At 43.0% G+C, this 15,666-nt stretch overlaps 2 protein-coding genes across 3 annotated transcripts in view; one reads left to right on the forward strand and one right to left on the reverse strand.

The window, feature by feature from the left end:
• Positions 1 to 676: 676 nt before the first annotated feature.
• Positions 677 to 7,592, reverse strand: smg8 (SMG8 nonsense mediated mRNA decay factor). The gene is made up of 5 exons (XM_006785062.3): positions 6,921 to 7,592; positions 4,847 to 5,744; positions 4,551 to 4,696; positions 3,251 to 4,132; positions 677 to 1,910 (listed from the first exon to the last, which is right to left on the reverse strand). The coding sequence occupies exons 1-5, from the start codon at positions 7,542 to 7,544 to the stop codon at positions 1,698 to 1,700; spliced, it is 2,763 nt and encodes a 920-aa protein (XP_006785125.1). The 5' UTR covers positions 7,545 to 7,592; the 3' UTR covers positions 677 to 1,697.
• A 2,308-nt stretch (positions 7,593 to 9,900) lies between these two features.
• Positions 9,901 to 15,666, forward strand: part of ppm1e (protein phosphatase, Mg2+/Mn2+ dependent, 1E) — a 62,561-nt gene continuing 56,795 nt past the window's right edge. Inside the window, exons 1-2 of one of the 2 annotated variants that reach the window (XM_035905313.2) lie at positions 9,901 to 10,066; positions 10,179 to 10,372. In XM_035905313.2, the coding sequence (XP_035761206.2) occupies positions 10,188 to 10,372 (185 nt within the window). In that variant the 5' untranslated portion in view covers positions 9,901 to 10,066; positions 10,179 to 10,187. The remainder of the gene's footprint in view (positions 10,067 to 10,178; positions 10,373 to 15,666) is intronic. The other variant, XM_035905315.2, reaches the window with a different exon arrangement.

Below are 15,666 nucleotides of genomic sequence, written 5' to 3' on the forward strand. Positions count from 1 at the left end.
CACACAGGACCTGAGAGATGCACCTGGCCCTTCAGCTGATCCATCAACTGTTCACTGAAGCCTCATCAGAAATGGTCTCAGTGGAAAGGTGGCTGTCAAAAAGCCATTCTTAAGAAAGGGAAACAGGGAAAGTCTGAGGTATGCCAATTTACACAAGAGCTGGACTGAAAATCAGCAGCGACAGCTGTGATGGAGTGATGAATCCGTTCATCCATTTATTCTCTTCTGCTTATTCTTTTCAGGGTCACAAGGGGGGCTGGAGAAGCCAACAAAAGGCAGCCAAAATTCAAAGAAGAGCTTTGAATGTCCTTCAAGAAGCCCGGAGAACTATTCCTGAAGACTGCTTAAAGGAATTACAGGAAAGCTTCCCTAAGAAAGTTCAGGCTGTGTTGAAGAATAAATGTGGTCATTACAAACACTGACGTTCAATCTTAGAATTTAGACAGATTCTGTTTTACCTTATTTAATGTAATTCCTTTAGAATGTTTTCACATATTTTCCTGGTGAATTGTAAAGAAGTTACAGGTGACTCAAGAAGTTCTGTTTTGACATCAAAAGAGGAAATTAATACTTCTAAAAGTGTAACTGAGTATTATTTTTTTTTGCACTTGCTTTCTTAACATCTACAACACTGAGGAAAAAAATTACCTCCAATAACATGAAACAGAATGTCCGAGTCGCCTTTATTTACACAGAAAAAACAAAAAACGTCTTTCCGTTTAGTTCGAGTGTATTAAATCTTTGTTTGTGAGCAATAGTGTGTTGTGATATCTTTACAAACTGAAACAAAATAAACACAAGTTCAGACGTACACAGTCGACTCTAGTCTCTGCTCTAATGAGAGCTTCACTGTTTGACAAGTGACAGGAAAATTTACATCATTATTAAAGCCTGCCAGCGTGAATGTGCAGGGATGCTGGTACTGGAAATTTAGCTAAGCTTAGCTGCAAACAGCTACCACAGGATCCACACCCCCTCATGTTAAGTTTGAAGGAAGTTTTTCCTGGTGCTATTATTGTGCTCAAGCTTCAAATGTGAAGATTAATGTCACTGCAACATTGAGCTGTCTTCTGGGGAGCAAAAAAAAAGTGAAAATAAGTTATTTTAAATCACTTCTCAAACTTTTTTCTAGCACATCCTTGTGCACAAGCCAATAAAACAGTCACATTTTGCAATTTTTATTTACTGATAAAAATATAAAATAATCCAAGTCTTAATTTAAAGGCTTTTTTTTCTCTGCTTAAATGTGCCTCACAGTCTGAGAACCAGTGGTCCAAATCTGTAGGTGTACAAAGCTGTTGTCACATATTCAGTTGAGACAGATCAAATTATTTTTCACACTTGGGAAATAGCCCACTTCAACACAAACTTTCTCTGTGGATTTGGTGAGGAGACATTCGACCACACCAGCATTTGTGTCTGCACTGGGACAGGTAAATGCAACACAGTATTGCATGAATGGATTTGACACTAAACACGGTTTAGAGAGCAGCTAATACGGTCTCACATACACCAGAGCATGTGTGCAAATGCTTATCTGTGGAGACCATGCACGTCCACATGTCATTTCATTGAAATCCAGAGTAAAAGATGTCAACAAAAAAGGAAATATCTGCAGTGTCTGCAAATATATAGAATGTACAGAAACAACACTGGGAGGGTCTGCAAAGGTGGAGTCCTGAATAAAACCTTAAGGGTTATTGTTGTGGAGAGGTGGCGGTGGTGGCTTTCAGGATGCCTCGCAGCACCTTGTAGTTGTTGAGGGGCTGGTTCTCTTTGGGTGGGTAACAGGGACCACGCTCTGTGGCGTAGGAATAAGGAAACCGCAGCACCCATAGGCCATCAGGTGGCAACGATATTTCAGTCTGCTCTGGGTGGAAGATCGGACAGGGAGGAGGGCCTGGCTGTACCTGAAATCACAGCAGAGGACAAAAGACGATGTTATTCAGTGCTGAACCCTAAAAATTTAGCCACACAACTGAAAATCTAGGCTTCAAAATTGTCACGTTAACAGGTTACAGGTGGATACTGGGGTAGTGGAGAGGTTCAAACAGGAGGCAGCAATGGAGAGATGGGAAATTTTGCTGCTTTTTTGGTCAAGAATGAGGCATGTAGTGACCAAAAGAGTAAAGTTGTTTATTCACTAGAGTGTCTGGGCTTGGAGTAGAGCTGTGTCAAAAGAAACCAGCTGAGGTGGTTTAGGCATCTGCTTAGGATGCCTCCTAACTGGGAGGAAACCCTGATGCAGACCCAGAACTTACTAAGATCTTGGCTGGAAAAGCCTAGGATCACCCAGAAGAAAGTGGAAAGTACACCTGAGGATGCCTGGAATGACCTGCAGCCTGACCTCAGATAAGAGCAGGATGGATGGTTGAGGCAATTTAGTGTATGATGCAGAGCAGCTTGAGTTGCCTTTATTAATCATTTGGCAGACTTCACTCCTCTTTGTTATATATATGCACCATATATGTGTTAAAGGGCAACAGAATCTGCAACTACAGCCAAGTCTGAAGGTTTGTCTTTGTTAAAACTGTGACATGCTCATTTTAGTTTTCATACCTGCCTAAATAGTGACATGCTGCAGATATCTTAACCTTTTCTTTGCACATTTTGTGATACATTCCTGTTGTTGAACAATGAACTGAACAGCGCAATAGGTTTTTGCTTGGTTTGGGTCTTTAAGGGAAACCCCAGTCACCCTTCAAAGGAAACTCATTTCCACCCCTTGTATCTGCGACCTCATTTTTTTCTGTCTCTACCCAGCGCTCGCAACTATAGGTTACACTCAGCTCTCTCTAGACTACAAGGCAGAGCTCCAATCCGTCTGTCAATCTAATGCTTCCCTCATTTGGGAATAAGACCCTGAGACACCTAAACTCCTCCACTTTTCGTGGCAATTTGTCCCCGACTTAGATTGCACACTCCAACCTTTTCCAGCTGAGAAAGAAAAAGATTAAAAGTTTAGCTTTGAACTGTAACTTTAGCTTTTACAGAGTCCCAGACATAGTGATCATGGACATATTGCTGAAAGAATTAGCTGACTCACTGAAAAAAGACAGAAAATGAATCCCCCTTTTTAAAAGAGTTTTTGTTTACATCGCTGAAAAATCAGACTCGTGGTTGGAAAAAACAAACCTTTGCTATAGGAGCAAAAGCATCTGAGAAAATAAACAGTAGATAAGAGTCCATTAAATCATCATCAGGTGCACCCCTGTTTGGAGATGACTTGGAGTCTCCTCCTGCTGCTTACCTGTGGGTTGAGGGTAACCTCCAGCGGGGCGTCAGGCACTACAACAAAAAGGCGAGCCAACTGGGCAAAGTGGGGCTTCAGGCCACGGCCCTGGGAGGGAGAAGGGATGTGCAGCGGCATGTCGGTGTTTAGCACCCTGGTGGCAGGATCTTTAGCACCCCCCGGCCCCAGCACCTTCACTACTTTATCAGGCCCGCAGCTGATGAAGCGTCTCCCCCTCCCGTCTTCATACTCGAACCCCACAAAGATGCGAGCCATGTCTTCCCTCCTGCGACTCCTACCGAGCCCACCGGTGCTGCCTCGCTTTCCCACAAGGGTCTTGTTGGGGGCTGGCCACGAGGACGTGCCTCCGTCCAAAGGCTCCGTTAGTCCTGTATCTTCCTCCGATCGGGAGCGAATCACCAAGTCCCACGGCAAGAGGAATGAGGAGCCAGGGAGGAAACCTGGCTGCTCCAGGCCCGTGTGGCAGTTATACGACTTTGCTGGGCCAAGTTTCACCAGTGACCAGCTGGAGAATTTAGGGAGGAGACCTTTAGGGCAGCCAGAGTGCATCATTCCAGGAAGGTACTCCACAGTGGAAGGCTGCCGGTCAACAAGGCTCGGCCTCTTTTGCTGGACTTGTGTTTCGGCTCCGTCTCCGTCCCCGTAGGGCCCCAGGCTGTCTGTAGACTGGCCTAGACTAAGAGCGAGGCTAAGGCTGGTGTCTCCAGGCGTGTGGCTCTGGGCAGTGCTGGGCTCCTTCAACCTCTCTGCATCACCCGATCCTGAAGCCTCACAGGGGTTTCTCTGAGCCTGGTTTGCCGGGGCCGGGTCAGGAGTGCTGGGCTGGAACACTGGAAACTCAATCCTCTCCAGCTTCCCACAGCATTTCTCCTCCAGTATCTACTCAGGAAAAAGACAGTTAACAAGCAAATACGTGTGAGTGATTACATGTTGTGTTTTATATATACAATTTAAAAACACAGTGTTTTTATAATGACACGAGAAAACTGAACAATGTGGAGGGATAATCTCGTAGCGATGAACAATAAATCTGCAACCGGAAGACATTTCTGTTTTTGCTTCACTCTCGTGGCTCTTACAGGCATTTTTGACAATTTTCAATAAGAAAATCTCTAAAAGCATACAGTGTACTACCTGAGCTGATAATGGAGCTGTTATCAGCTACAGAGTGAGATATTTCCCTCGAAATTTTGTGTCTGACTGAGTCTTTCACAGCTGTATGTAGAAACACTGACAGAGCAGAGAGCCTGTGCCCCTCTGTGGTCCTCAGCAGGACCCATGTGGAGTAAATCCTGACCTGGTAGAAGTCGTAATTTGCTGCCTGGATGTCAAAAGGATCCTCACGGGGAGCTTGTTTCCGTCCACAGTTACAGGAGCTGGTGGAGCGCCCCCTACTGTTGTGATTCATGATTGGTGGGTTGTGATCCATGTCAGGCTTCTCTCCTGTGGAATTAAGTGTCAGATTTCACACTTTTGGCTTTTATTTTATTTCAGTGTTAGAGCTACGACAATTATGTGAAACAGTCAATGAAAAAAAAAAGTGCATTAAAGGGGCCCTCCTCAAACTTGTGCAGAGGAAGACGATGCGCTCACCTGGCTGAGGCAGCAGGTGGAACTTGTGAACACAGTGCTGGTCAGTCAGACTTCGCTCCTCACACAGCTGGTGTCCGTTGCTCCAAAAGTTGTAGCAGTCCTCGTGAAGCTGCAAAGCGTAGCGTTGGAAAGCCACTCCTCGAGCGTGCTGGCTGTACACCCGCAGAGCGTGAGCCAACTGGTTTTTATGGACCGTGGTGGTGTAGTTATGGGGGAGGTTGGACTGGTAGGCGCTGTGAGCCAGAGGCAGCGCTTTTTGGCACCTGTTCTCAGAGAACTTTGTGTCAGCGTCAAGAAAACCCTCCAAAACCTTCACCTGGCTTTGCACTTTTGTGGCTAGCTCAGCCATTTCTTCATCTGTGTTTTTGATGAGGACTTGGTGGAGTCTGGAGGCGACCTGGACCCATTTGGTGTAGGTCGGCAGCTCAAAGTGCGAAGGCTGCGGGTTGCGGCCGACGCTGTCATCAAAACCTTTCTTGGTGAGCACCAGGTCGACATGCTGCCAGAGGAATTCCTTTAAGCTGCAGTCCACCAGCTGACTGCCTATCGATATGCTGCCTGAGTCTCTGCTGCTGCTGGGGTGCCGAGCTGAATGCCGCATCTGCTGATAGCGCCTCGGCCCCGACACGGGCACGGAGGAGTCCTGCTCAGACAACATGCAGTTGGACCGCAGCTGACCGAGTAATGCACCTAAGGGGTCCTCATCTAGTGCTGGGATCACGTACACAAATGCTTGGTTGGCGGGCACCGTGAACAAGCAGTTGCTACTCTGGTTGGTGAGAACTCGGCTTTTACGGAAGATGCGATAAATCTGGTCTTCCAAGGCGTGTTGAAGCCTCCGCCTGGGGGAGTGCTTCTTTGGTTTGTCAGGATTTGACTCTAAGCCGTTTGCAGAAACCTTTAGAATAACAAACAAAGACAACATCATTTGTATTCATATGGCTGCCCTGAGTTCTTATATGGCGTGACCATTTTTTAAAGAAAAATTTGACAGTTTCTGAAACATTTTTGCAAAATTTCCTACGGACTTGAACTGTCATAATTTTACTTAAAGTCCAAATTCTGTGTTAAAAGAAAAAATAAAACAGTGCCATCAAAACATATTGACCTGATTTTCTGTTTTTTTGCATGTTTGTCACACTGAAATGTTTCAGATCAAACAAATGGTTTTATAATTGGTCATTAGATAACTCAAGTAAAGACAAAATGCAGTTCTTAAATCATGATTTCAGTTATTATGGGAAAGGTAATTGTCCCTTGTTGACTCATGAATTAACTGCAATTAGTCACATTTTCAGCCACACTCAGGCTGAATTACTGCCAGACCAGAACCTGTCTGACCAAAAAATAAGCAGGCTAAAAGATCTCAAAAAGCAACATGTTATGCCACAATCTAAAGAAACAGCTGAGAAACAAAGTCATTGACGGCTATCTGTCTGAAAAGAGTTAAGGCTTTGGGACTCCTGGGGGGACTTCCTAGGCATGTTGAATCTACCGAAATGAATCCAAGAACACATCAATGAATCTTCCAGCAGGTCCCAAAAGAACCCAGAACAACAACTAAAGAACTGCAGGCCTCACTTACCTCAGTTAAGGTCAGAGGTAATGATTCAACAGTAGGAAAGAGACTGGGCAAAAATAGCATTAATGGAGGGGTTCAAAGGAGAAAAACACTGCTGAACAATGAAAACAATTAAAGACTCATTGCCAGTTATCATAAATGCTTGATTGCAGTTCTTGCTGCAAAGGTTTGCACATTAGTTATTAGGTTTAGGGAGCAATTCCTTTATCACACAAGGCCTATGTAGGTTTGGATAACTTTTTTCCCCCCTTATAAATGAAATCATAACTTTAAAACGGCATTTTGTGTCAACTCGGGTTATCTTTATCTAATGTTCATTTTTTAAATGATCTGAAGCATGTAAGTGTGACAAATATGCCAAAACCACCCCCAAAGAAATCAGGAAAGGGGAAAAGACTTTTTCACAGCACTGTAACTATATTAAAATATTTCAGTTTTAATATAAAGTGCATATATAAATGAGAGCGAATAAGGACTTGTTAGAGAGCAGACCTTCAGAGTGACGTTCATCTGGAAGACGAAGAGGAGCCGTGGGGGGCAGGGCCGGCAGTTCAGCTTCCACTCTTTAGACACCGGGGAGTCTTTGATGGCAGCCCGGATCAGAGGCAGAACCTTCTGCCGCAGAGCGTCCAGAGCTCGGAAGAGCCGGTCGTAGGTCACGTCGAAGGTCTGGTTGGGGTGGACGAGCAACAGGACGTGACACACGGAGAACATGTAGAGCAGGTGGAGACAGTGCTGCCGCTCCAGGCCCTTCCAGAAGTCGTGGGCGTCCGAGTGTCCGTTCCCGGTGTCCAGAGACAGGCAGGCTCGCAGCAGCTGTCGGCTGTCGCAGACGGAGGAGAGCAGGAGGTACAGCACCCGGTTCTCTTGGTCGTAAAAAGCCTGGATGTGGCTGCTAGGCGTGCCGCCGTCCTCCGGTCCGCCGAACACCGAGAAAAGGTGTTTGTCCGCCAGTGTGTTGATCAGAGATTCCTTCAGCGCGCCGGGCTGCATGTTGCTTTTACCGAAAATACCGACCACACACAGCCCCTCTTCCCGGTAAGCAGCGTCCTCTAAGAGCTCCGCTTGTAGTAGATCCCCCACACTGACGGGACGAGCCATGTTTGCTTCCTTCATGTTGAAAACCAGGGGAATGAAAACAACCCCGGACTCTTTTCCCCTATCATTTCCGGTTCCTTGTACTAAAATGTCCGAGTCAGTGCAGCATTAGCTTTAACGTTCCTCTTCCCAATTTAAACCACTGTTTGTGTCACAGAGTTATTAAATTGTGTTTTTATTTTATTTTATTTTATTTTATTTGTTCGGTTTCAGCTATTGTCCTAGGATGGGAGCATACCAGGAGGAAGAGTCGACGATCCACTAAAAAGGAGCTGCTAAAGAAAGAAGAAGACAGTAGTTTAGGTTTTCTTTATCATCATCCCAGTCTTATTAAACATTCACCGCAAACTCTCCTAGTGCTGTTAGTGACCAAAGACTAAATTTAAAAAAATTTTTTTTTTATTTAATTTGAGTTATTTTGATAATAACAAGATGTGCTTTCAGTTGTTTTTGTTTCCTTTTTTCTAATTTCTTTTTCAAATTAATTACTTTTTTCCATTAACTAAACAGTTTTCTTTGTGTGTGTTTTTTATTTTCATACTTGGTTTTAGTGTTATTTTTTAGTTTTAGTTAATAATAACCTTAATTGACATAAATATTAATTCAGATGTAAAAAAAAAATCAAATAAATTTTAAATTTGTAAAATCAATAAATAAAAGTAAAGCAAAACCATACTGTCAAAATATAAACCGTAGGAATGATGTGAGACTGAAATTTTAATTTGTAAAAAAAAAAATTAATAAATAAAAAAATACAAATTAAAAAAATTAAACTGCCTATTTTAAGTAGTTAACATAAACAATTATTAAAGTTTTGTTCTAAGTTTTTTCTTTAGTAAGTCTCATGTTTTAGCTCTGCTTTTGTGTTGCATTTAACTGTTAATATCTTTAAGCGACAGCAGCTGTCACATAAATGCAATGAGGTTTTTTCTTGTACTGAAATTTTGATGTTTTTTGTTTACTTTGGAAAAATGTGTTTTTAGTGTTATAAATGATGAGTGGATTGACCTAAAATACACTTTCAGATGAAATAACATATTCATTAATGTTCTGTTTTTTATTCTACTCGAATTGATCAATTTTATATATATAGACATATAGACAGCTGTGTAATTATCTGGATATACACTCATGGCCACTTTATTAAGCACTCTATTGATTTGAACGCCCCTTTCGCCTTCAGAGCTGCCTTAATTCTTAATGAATATGAATCAAGCTGCTGCAAAATATACTGTGAAGAGATGTGTGTGTTTGTGTTCTGTGTATGGCTGGGTGTGCTGTGACATTGAGGTTATACCTGCAACTTGTGATCATGTACATCACTTCTGACCGTTATAACATTTCTCCTAAGCTCTGTAAGCTGCTATTCTCTCCATGGAAATGTACTCTGTAAGTAAATTAATCCAAAGTGATCCCTAAGAGGGAAATCATCTGGGAATTCCGGACTTTAGCCAGAGATGTGCTCATGGGGAAAGGAAATAAAGTAAGTAGACAAGTATTAGTTATTTAAGACTTCGAAACAGTTTGTTCAAATCCAGATAAAAAAAAAAACTAAGTCATAACTCCCGCTTGAGGTATCAGTGTTTAGTAAAATACATGCTCTTTTCAGTCCTGTTATTTTCTTTATCATGTGGATATATACAGTATATCGTTTCAGTCTCTAGCCAGGGCTAACACAGAAAGACAGACAACCAGTCACATTCACATTCACACCTAGAACCACCAGTTAATCTAACCTCACTAACTGCATGTGTTTGGACTGTGGGAGAAAGGCGGAGTACCCAGAGAGAACCCACACACACAGAAACTCCACACAAACAGGCCCAGGCCAGATGGTGGATCCAAACCCCAAGACATTCTTGCTGTGTGCGGAGTGCAGAGTGCTAATGACGACGCCATCGTGCTCTCCTCAAAATATATTAATAATTCTGTAAATTGAAACACAGTCACAGTACTGTTCCCAAAAATACTGCAAGAATACTACAACTTAAGAAAAAGTTATATTTAAAAAAAGCACTAAAAGTAACTCGCATAATGAAAACACACAAATACTACTACATTTAAATAGTATAATAAAGTTCTCTGTATAAACTGTAATAAAGTGCTCTGTGTGTGTGTGTGTGTGTGTGTGTTTGTATGTAGTGAATCCTTTCTGACTGTGATATGTTAGTACTGTTGTACTCGAGTAAAATATCTGAATTCTTTCCTCCACTCGTGTTTACTTTAAACACCTATCACCTTCATCGTGATGGCATGTCTTCAGAAAGGTCTCGGGACGTCAGGAGGCAACGTTGCGTGCGCGCTCGCGACCCCGCTTTGGCGTCGTCTCTCTGACGTCACCGCCCTCTGATCATCCGAAATCCCTGATAACACGGCGCGCGCTCCCGCTCGGCTCTGAATGGGGGCTCAGTCCAGCTTGTGACAACTCGTCCTGTAGTGTAACCGTAGAGGCCACGGTCCGCTCATCCAGTCGGGTCCGCTGCTTTCAGACGCGCCGGTAGTCCACGGCCCTGCTCCTCCGGTAGTACACATTTATTCAGGTAGTATGGTACTGCACTGTCAGTCCAACTAGTTCGGTTAGTGTACTGACTCTTCTCTTCTTAGCCCGGCAAGTTAGTGTATTGACGGGCGGAGCTGTCTCTGTCTGTCCAGGAATGAGAAATGATGGCCGGCTCTGCAGCAGAGGAGAAAACCTTCCGACGGTTCTTGGAGCTCTTTGTTCGGGAGATGAAGATGCCTCTGCAGGAGGGCGACCCGCTGCCGATGCGCCCCTTGTCGGACCTGGTGTCTGAGGACGAAGTGGAGGGGGAATGCCTCGACCTGTGTCTCCAGCACCTCTACAAATAGTTAAGTGTCCACTTTTTGTTCTTGGCATGCTGTCATTTCCGTGTCTCTGTGTAGTCAGATAATGTCAGTGGCCGTGCTTTTGAAATGTGGGTTTCTACTTTGTGGAGAGCTGCGCCAGGTGAGCGGAGCTGCGACCCCTGGGTCCAGAGCAGGATGATGCGGGATGCCCGAAGCCTGCTGCCCTCCCGGGCAGCCAGCCGCCTGCTTCTGGGCATACCAGGGTGTGCCAGCATCAAGTTTAGACAAGTGCCGTTACAGATGCGGAATTAAAGCGAAAGCAGAAGTTAAAAGCTGCCTCGCCTCGGAATGTGTTCGTGTTGTTCTGCGTGTTTTATTTGCGCACTTGCGCCCGTTTTGTGCCAGAAATTTACGCTAGCAGTGTCGGAGCTGTAGGTCCACAAAAGGTGAACCCCTGGTTTTGCGTAACAGCACGACGTCATTGTGGTGTAGGAGGAGGAGGAAACCATCGCCATCACTGCTGAGCGCATCTTCACGGGCTAAAAATAACCCACCGGTTACGTTATTAGCCTGAATCGTTACGCTCTAAAATCCAAGTTGCAGACTGAATGAATGGCCGCAGACTGATATTACCACATTTATATCAGTGACATTTGACAGATGTGTGCTGTTTACCTCAACCTCAATCCCATTCCGAAAAGAAAAGAAGCAAAGTACAGATATGTTTATGAGTGGACTCTTCTCTAACATGCACGCTTTTAATTTAACAGCTGCTCAGTTAAATTAGTAACAATCCAGCTTCTGAGGCACGAACAAACTTGGCATGAACGGTAAAGCTGAGACAGAAATGTACGGCTGCCCTGAGCTCTGCTGCCTGGCCTGGTTTTTGAATCCAAAATAGGTGCAGAAACTGTGCTGGGAAGAAGAGGGTGGAAGGACTCATCTAGGGCACCGAGTGGCAAGGGGACTGCATGGTTGCATGTTGAAAATGACTGCACCGACCAGTCTGCGTGCATGCTCTTCCAGCTGTGGGGACGATAAACTCACGCACAGCCCGGAGTGCTCACAGGTGCTTTCTGCAGAGCGTATTTAACCTGTTGCAGCAGCAGCCACATCCAGATCAGTGTCACCGCACATTCACGCTGTCTCTATCGCAATGTCCAGGTTTGTTTGGCTGGCGAATACAAGGTCACTGACCGTTCAGCACTTACATCTAGCGCAGCTTGCCACCCCCTCCCTCTCCCTGTCTTCACATGCAGGTTAACCCCAAATGACAAAGAGTGGGAACAGTCTGAAAAAACCTGTAGGTTTTGCTGTTTAACTCATGCTCTTTAGGAGCAGCTGTATCGGCTGGCGTGCCTGTGCCTGTTGGTTTAAAATATTCAAAGAGCAGGAGCTAACAAGTTATTAGCAGGTACAATACATAACCACTGAGTGTAAAGGTTTCCAAACTGAGATGCACAATAGAGGAGGAATTAGCTACTACCCACTCTAAATTTATTGAGCTTTTTTTAATGTCTTCTGTATTTGAGAAACCTCTACAATATCCAAAGAAAGCATGAAAGATAGAAGTGCCTTTAACATTAAATCAGTATTTATAATGACCAACAGGGGGCGACTCATGTGGTTCCAAAAAGAAGTCCAGATTATAGAAGTCTATGGGGAAATGACTGTGGGCTCCTATGATCCATGACCTCAGTAAATGCCGTCCTGATGACTTCCTAGGCTCAATCACTAGTTTAAGGTCATAGATTAAAACATGAAGTCAATTTTGTAAAATATAGTTATTATTAGAGTTAGAAAGGAGGATCATCCAGCATAATAATCCAGCCAATGAGGATGCAGTGTCTTTGTTTTCCCTTCGGATTGATCCTTCCGTCACATTTTGTATCAAATATCAAGATGACGATAGTGAAGTGATGCCACTTTTTTAACCGTTCATCTACATTCATCTTTTGCAATGTCACATCACACTTCCATCTTTTCGTGATACTTTGATACTCACAGTGAATGCTAATCTAGTGAAAGCTGTAATGTTTAAAGATTGTCGCTCACGATCCAATCACAAACAAGTGATTGGGACTGTATTACAGATATATATATATATATTTTACCCACTGCTTCAACGCTTCACAGTAGGCGTGCCTGATCTTTCAGCAACCGATCAACCACAAGGAGGGCTTACAGAGTTTTGATTAGCCTTTAGTAAAACTGTGCAATTAATCAAATTTTAATCTCAGCAGCAGTTTTGCCTTCCACTTATTAATAAAACAAAACAGCCAAGGTGATTATTGGACCACGTGATCACTCCCCACAACGATCAGCAGCTTCTTTAGTTTTGTGTAGAACTTCAAAAGCGGCCAGAATTTTTAAATTTAACAACATATTTGAAAACTCAAAAAGTAGAATTTTTCTCAACATTACAGCTCAAGTTTCAAAATCTCTTGGTGTTGCTGCGTTAAGCTAAAGTCACAAAAGGGAACACAACCCAAGTTTACTCCAAGCTTGTTGCACACTTACCTTCGACAAGACGTTGAGGGAGCTTCACAACCTCAACCTCTGGGAAACCATTTAAATGCAATCGCTCACCAACCATATTTTTTTGTGGTCACACGGAGGTTGATGATCTATTTTTTCCTCTACTGTGATTGAGGCCTTAAGCAGTCACTGCACTTCACACTGTGCTTCATGTACTTTATAAACCTGGATACGACAAAACATGTCTCCTGTACGATGATATCACCTACGGAGATGCACGTCAGCACTACCCTCCCTCCTGCATCGTGATAATACAGAGGTGGAATACACAGGGAGGAGACATCACACAATCTTTGTTAAAATTTCAGATTTGCACTGTAGATATGCACGTTTCCTATTGCTTGGCTGGTTAGTGGATCATAGCAGCAGTTGCACTGTGAGCAGTGTGTCAGCATAAATTTGTGATATTGTCTGAATTTTGACCATCTTTGGTTGCAAAAACGATACAGCAGCCATCTTTGATCGTATGAGCGACCAAAGATATTGCCAGGAAAATTTCAGCATGCTTATCTTTAGTCTTGGAAAGCCCAAAATCACACATCATATAGCCTCTTTTCATCTAGCTGCCCATATGGACACTAAAACAGGTTTGGTTTTCTGTGATGATTCTTCCAGTTCATACTGCACATTGGGAGTCTACTCGCTAATGCGCTTCATACTTTAATCCAAAGATGTGTGACTTCGCTCTGACTCAGAAGTCTAAGCTTTCAGCTGGGTGAACGTGAGCCTCCACCCTCACCACCTGGTGCCAAACCACTCCAAGGAAGCAGAAAGTTGAGGCCCGAAGCAAGAGTTTGAATCTGGTGGGTTTCTATAGAAGTGACTGTTAGTTCGTACATTCTTGGTTGTATTCAACCGATTTCAGAGCTGACAGAGCTGCATATGAAAGTACAAATGTCTGATGTGATGAAATTGGACATTAGTTGATCTTTAACCCGACAGCTTACTAGTAAAGAGTAGCACACCTAATTTTTCAGTGGACTAGTTACCAATTCAGGCACCTTGCTTAAGACAACCCTGGAAAATATCCCAATCTTTAATCAAACTGTATTCCACATTGCCTCTTTATCTGTTTCTTAACTTTGTAATCATTCTTTGATGATATAAATGAATTAAAATACTATCAATAATAATGCAAAATAATTGCTGCACGCCAAGATTATTACATAAGACTGTGTTTTTATGACTAAAGCTAAACCAAAAAGTAAAAGTAGGTGTGAAAAAAACATTTTAGCCAACTGCCACACAGCATGTTTGTTCATCTGTAATATATAAATGGTAATTTGGAGAATGATATTAGTCTTAGATGCTGTTATTGCTTGAACTTCGTTTTACTACAGCCCTCGGAAACTTCATGCCCTCTGAAGCAGGTGTGAAGGTGAAACAAGGCAGAAGCATGGCTGCAAGATGTACGTGTTTTATATGTACTGTAGTAATATTTTTGCGCAGCTCTGTGTGATTCATCGTGTGAGCGTTACTGCTGATCGGATTCGAGTGAAAAGCTAAAGTTGTGGCAGTCATTTTAAAAATAAGAGTCCGTCCAATCTGGATGTGTGAAGCATCCATTAGCCAAGCCTACCAAAATAACTGCAGCTCAATGCACAGGCTTACTTTGTAAAATATCCCACTGTCTCTGTTTTCTGGCAGAGGCACTTTGTTGTACATTTGGCTTGTTAGAGGCAATGAATCACTCATTGGCCCCTCTCCATGTAACACTATATTTTCAAGGGAGACAGATTTGAGGAGCTACTGTATGAAGGTCAAACAGGGCCATTTATTTCTCCCATCTTATATACCCAAGGCAAAATGTTGGAGACGTTAAATTATTAATTAATATATACTGCTTAAGGAAAAGTCAGTTGGTTCCCAAAAACCCAGAGGACTCGTCTTCTGGGAAACATGAATATCCCAGATTGTCTCTCCAAGATAAACAAAAGCATCAGTCATTTCAGCCAGTGGAGCAAAACTATATGTTTAGAAGCCATGACGCTGGTCAGTTGGGAGCAGAAGTGGGAGTAATTTACTGCAGAGCCATAAAATTTACTAACAGTTGGACGTGTGAAGCAGCCCGGGTTGATGGATGGGTCAATAAAACATTTAACTGTAGAGATGACCTTTCATTTACTGTTTCAGATTCACACTCTACTCGGGTTTGCGTCAATAAGATCTACAATTTCCCCCCAAACCTCAATGAACTTATTACTAGTTAGACTTAGCAGAGTAGCTGTTTAAACCCCAATGTTTCACTACATTTTTAAATTACTGTGCACTGAATGGGTTGAATCAGTGAATGATTGGATGAGTCTGATTTTCGGCTCAGTTTTATGGAATTTAGGTAAGTTTTATGTTGCTCTTATTGCTCATGTTGTGCTGTGTCGGGCTGCTGCAGCTGTTTTCAGAGAAAAGCTCTTAAACTCGTTCTGTCCAGACCATTTGGCTATATTTACAAGTAAAATAATCAGTGAGGGAGAAAGTTAGAAACAATAATATCCGTCTCACTGTTTTTCTCACATGCAGTTGACGAGTGGGTGCTCACTCTCAGAAGTTGTGCCTCAAGGAGAGTTCTTGCAAGAGAGCACGGCCTCTGAACAAACCAACAAAAACAAGCTGTATATCAGAGATGGTAAAAAACTAGACATAGATACACATCAAACCATACTATTGCTGGGACAACAACAAGCCAAATATGATAAATATTGAAAATAAAATGAGCAGCATGCACGCTGCAGGGCTCCAGTTTGACTGTTTTATCGCACTAGCAAAATGATAAAAAGCGCTTGTGTTTGAAGACAGTAGC

The sequence above is a fragment of the Neolamprologus brichardi genome, chromosome 10, assembly GCF_056152115.1.
Source record: "Neolamprologus brichardi isolate AB-2024 chromosome 10, ASM5615211v1, whole genome shotgun sequence".
NCBI lineage: Eukaryota > Metazoa > Chordata > Actinopteri > Cichliformes > Cichlidae > Neolamprologus > Neolamprologus brichardi.

Excerpts from the sequence above, each read along its gene's own strand:
- smg8 (XM_006785062.3), bottom strand. The coding sequence starts at position 7,544 with ATGAAGGAAGCAAACATGGCTCGTCCCGTCAGTGTGGGGGATCTACTA. Across the intron at positions 4,133-4,550 it reads CAAATTACGACTTCTACCAG|ATACTGGAGGAGAAATGCTG; the intron begins GTCAGGATTTAC and ends TTTCCTGAGTAG. Across the intron at positions 1,911-3,250 it reads AGGTTACCCTCAACCCACAG|GTACAGCCAGGCCCTCCTCC; the intron begins GTAAGCAGCAGG and ends CTGTGATTTCAG.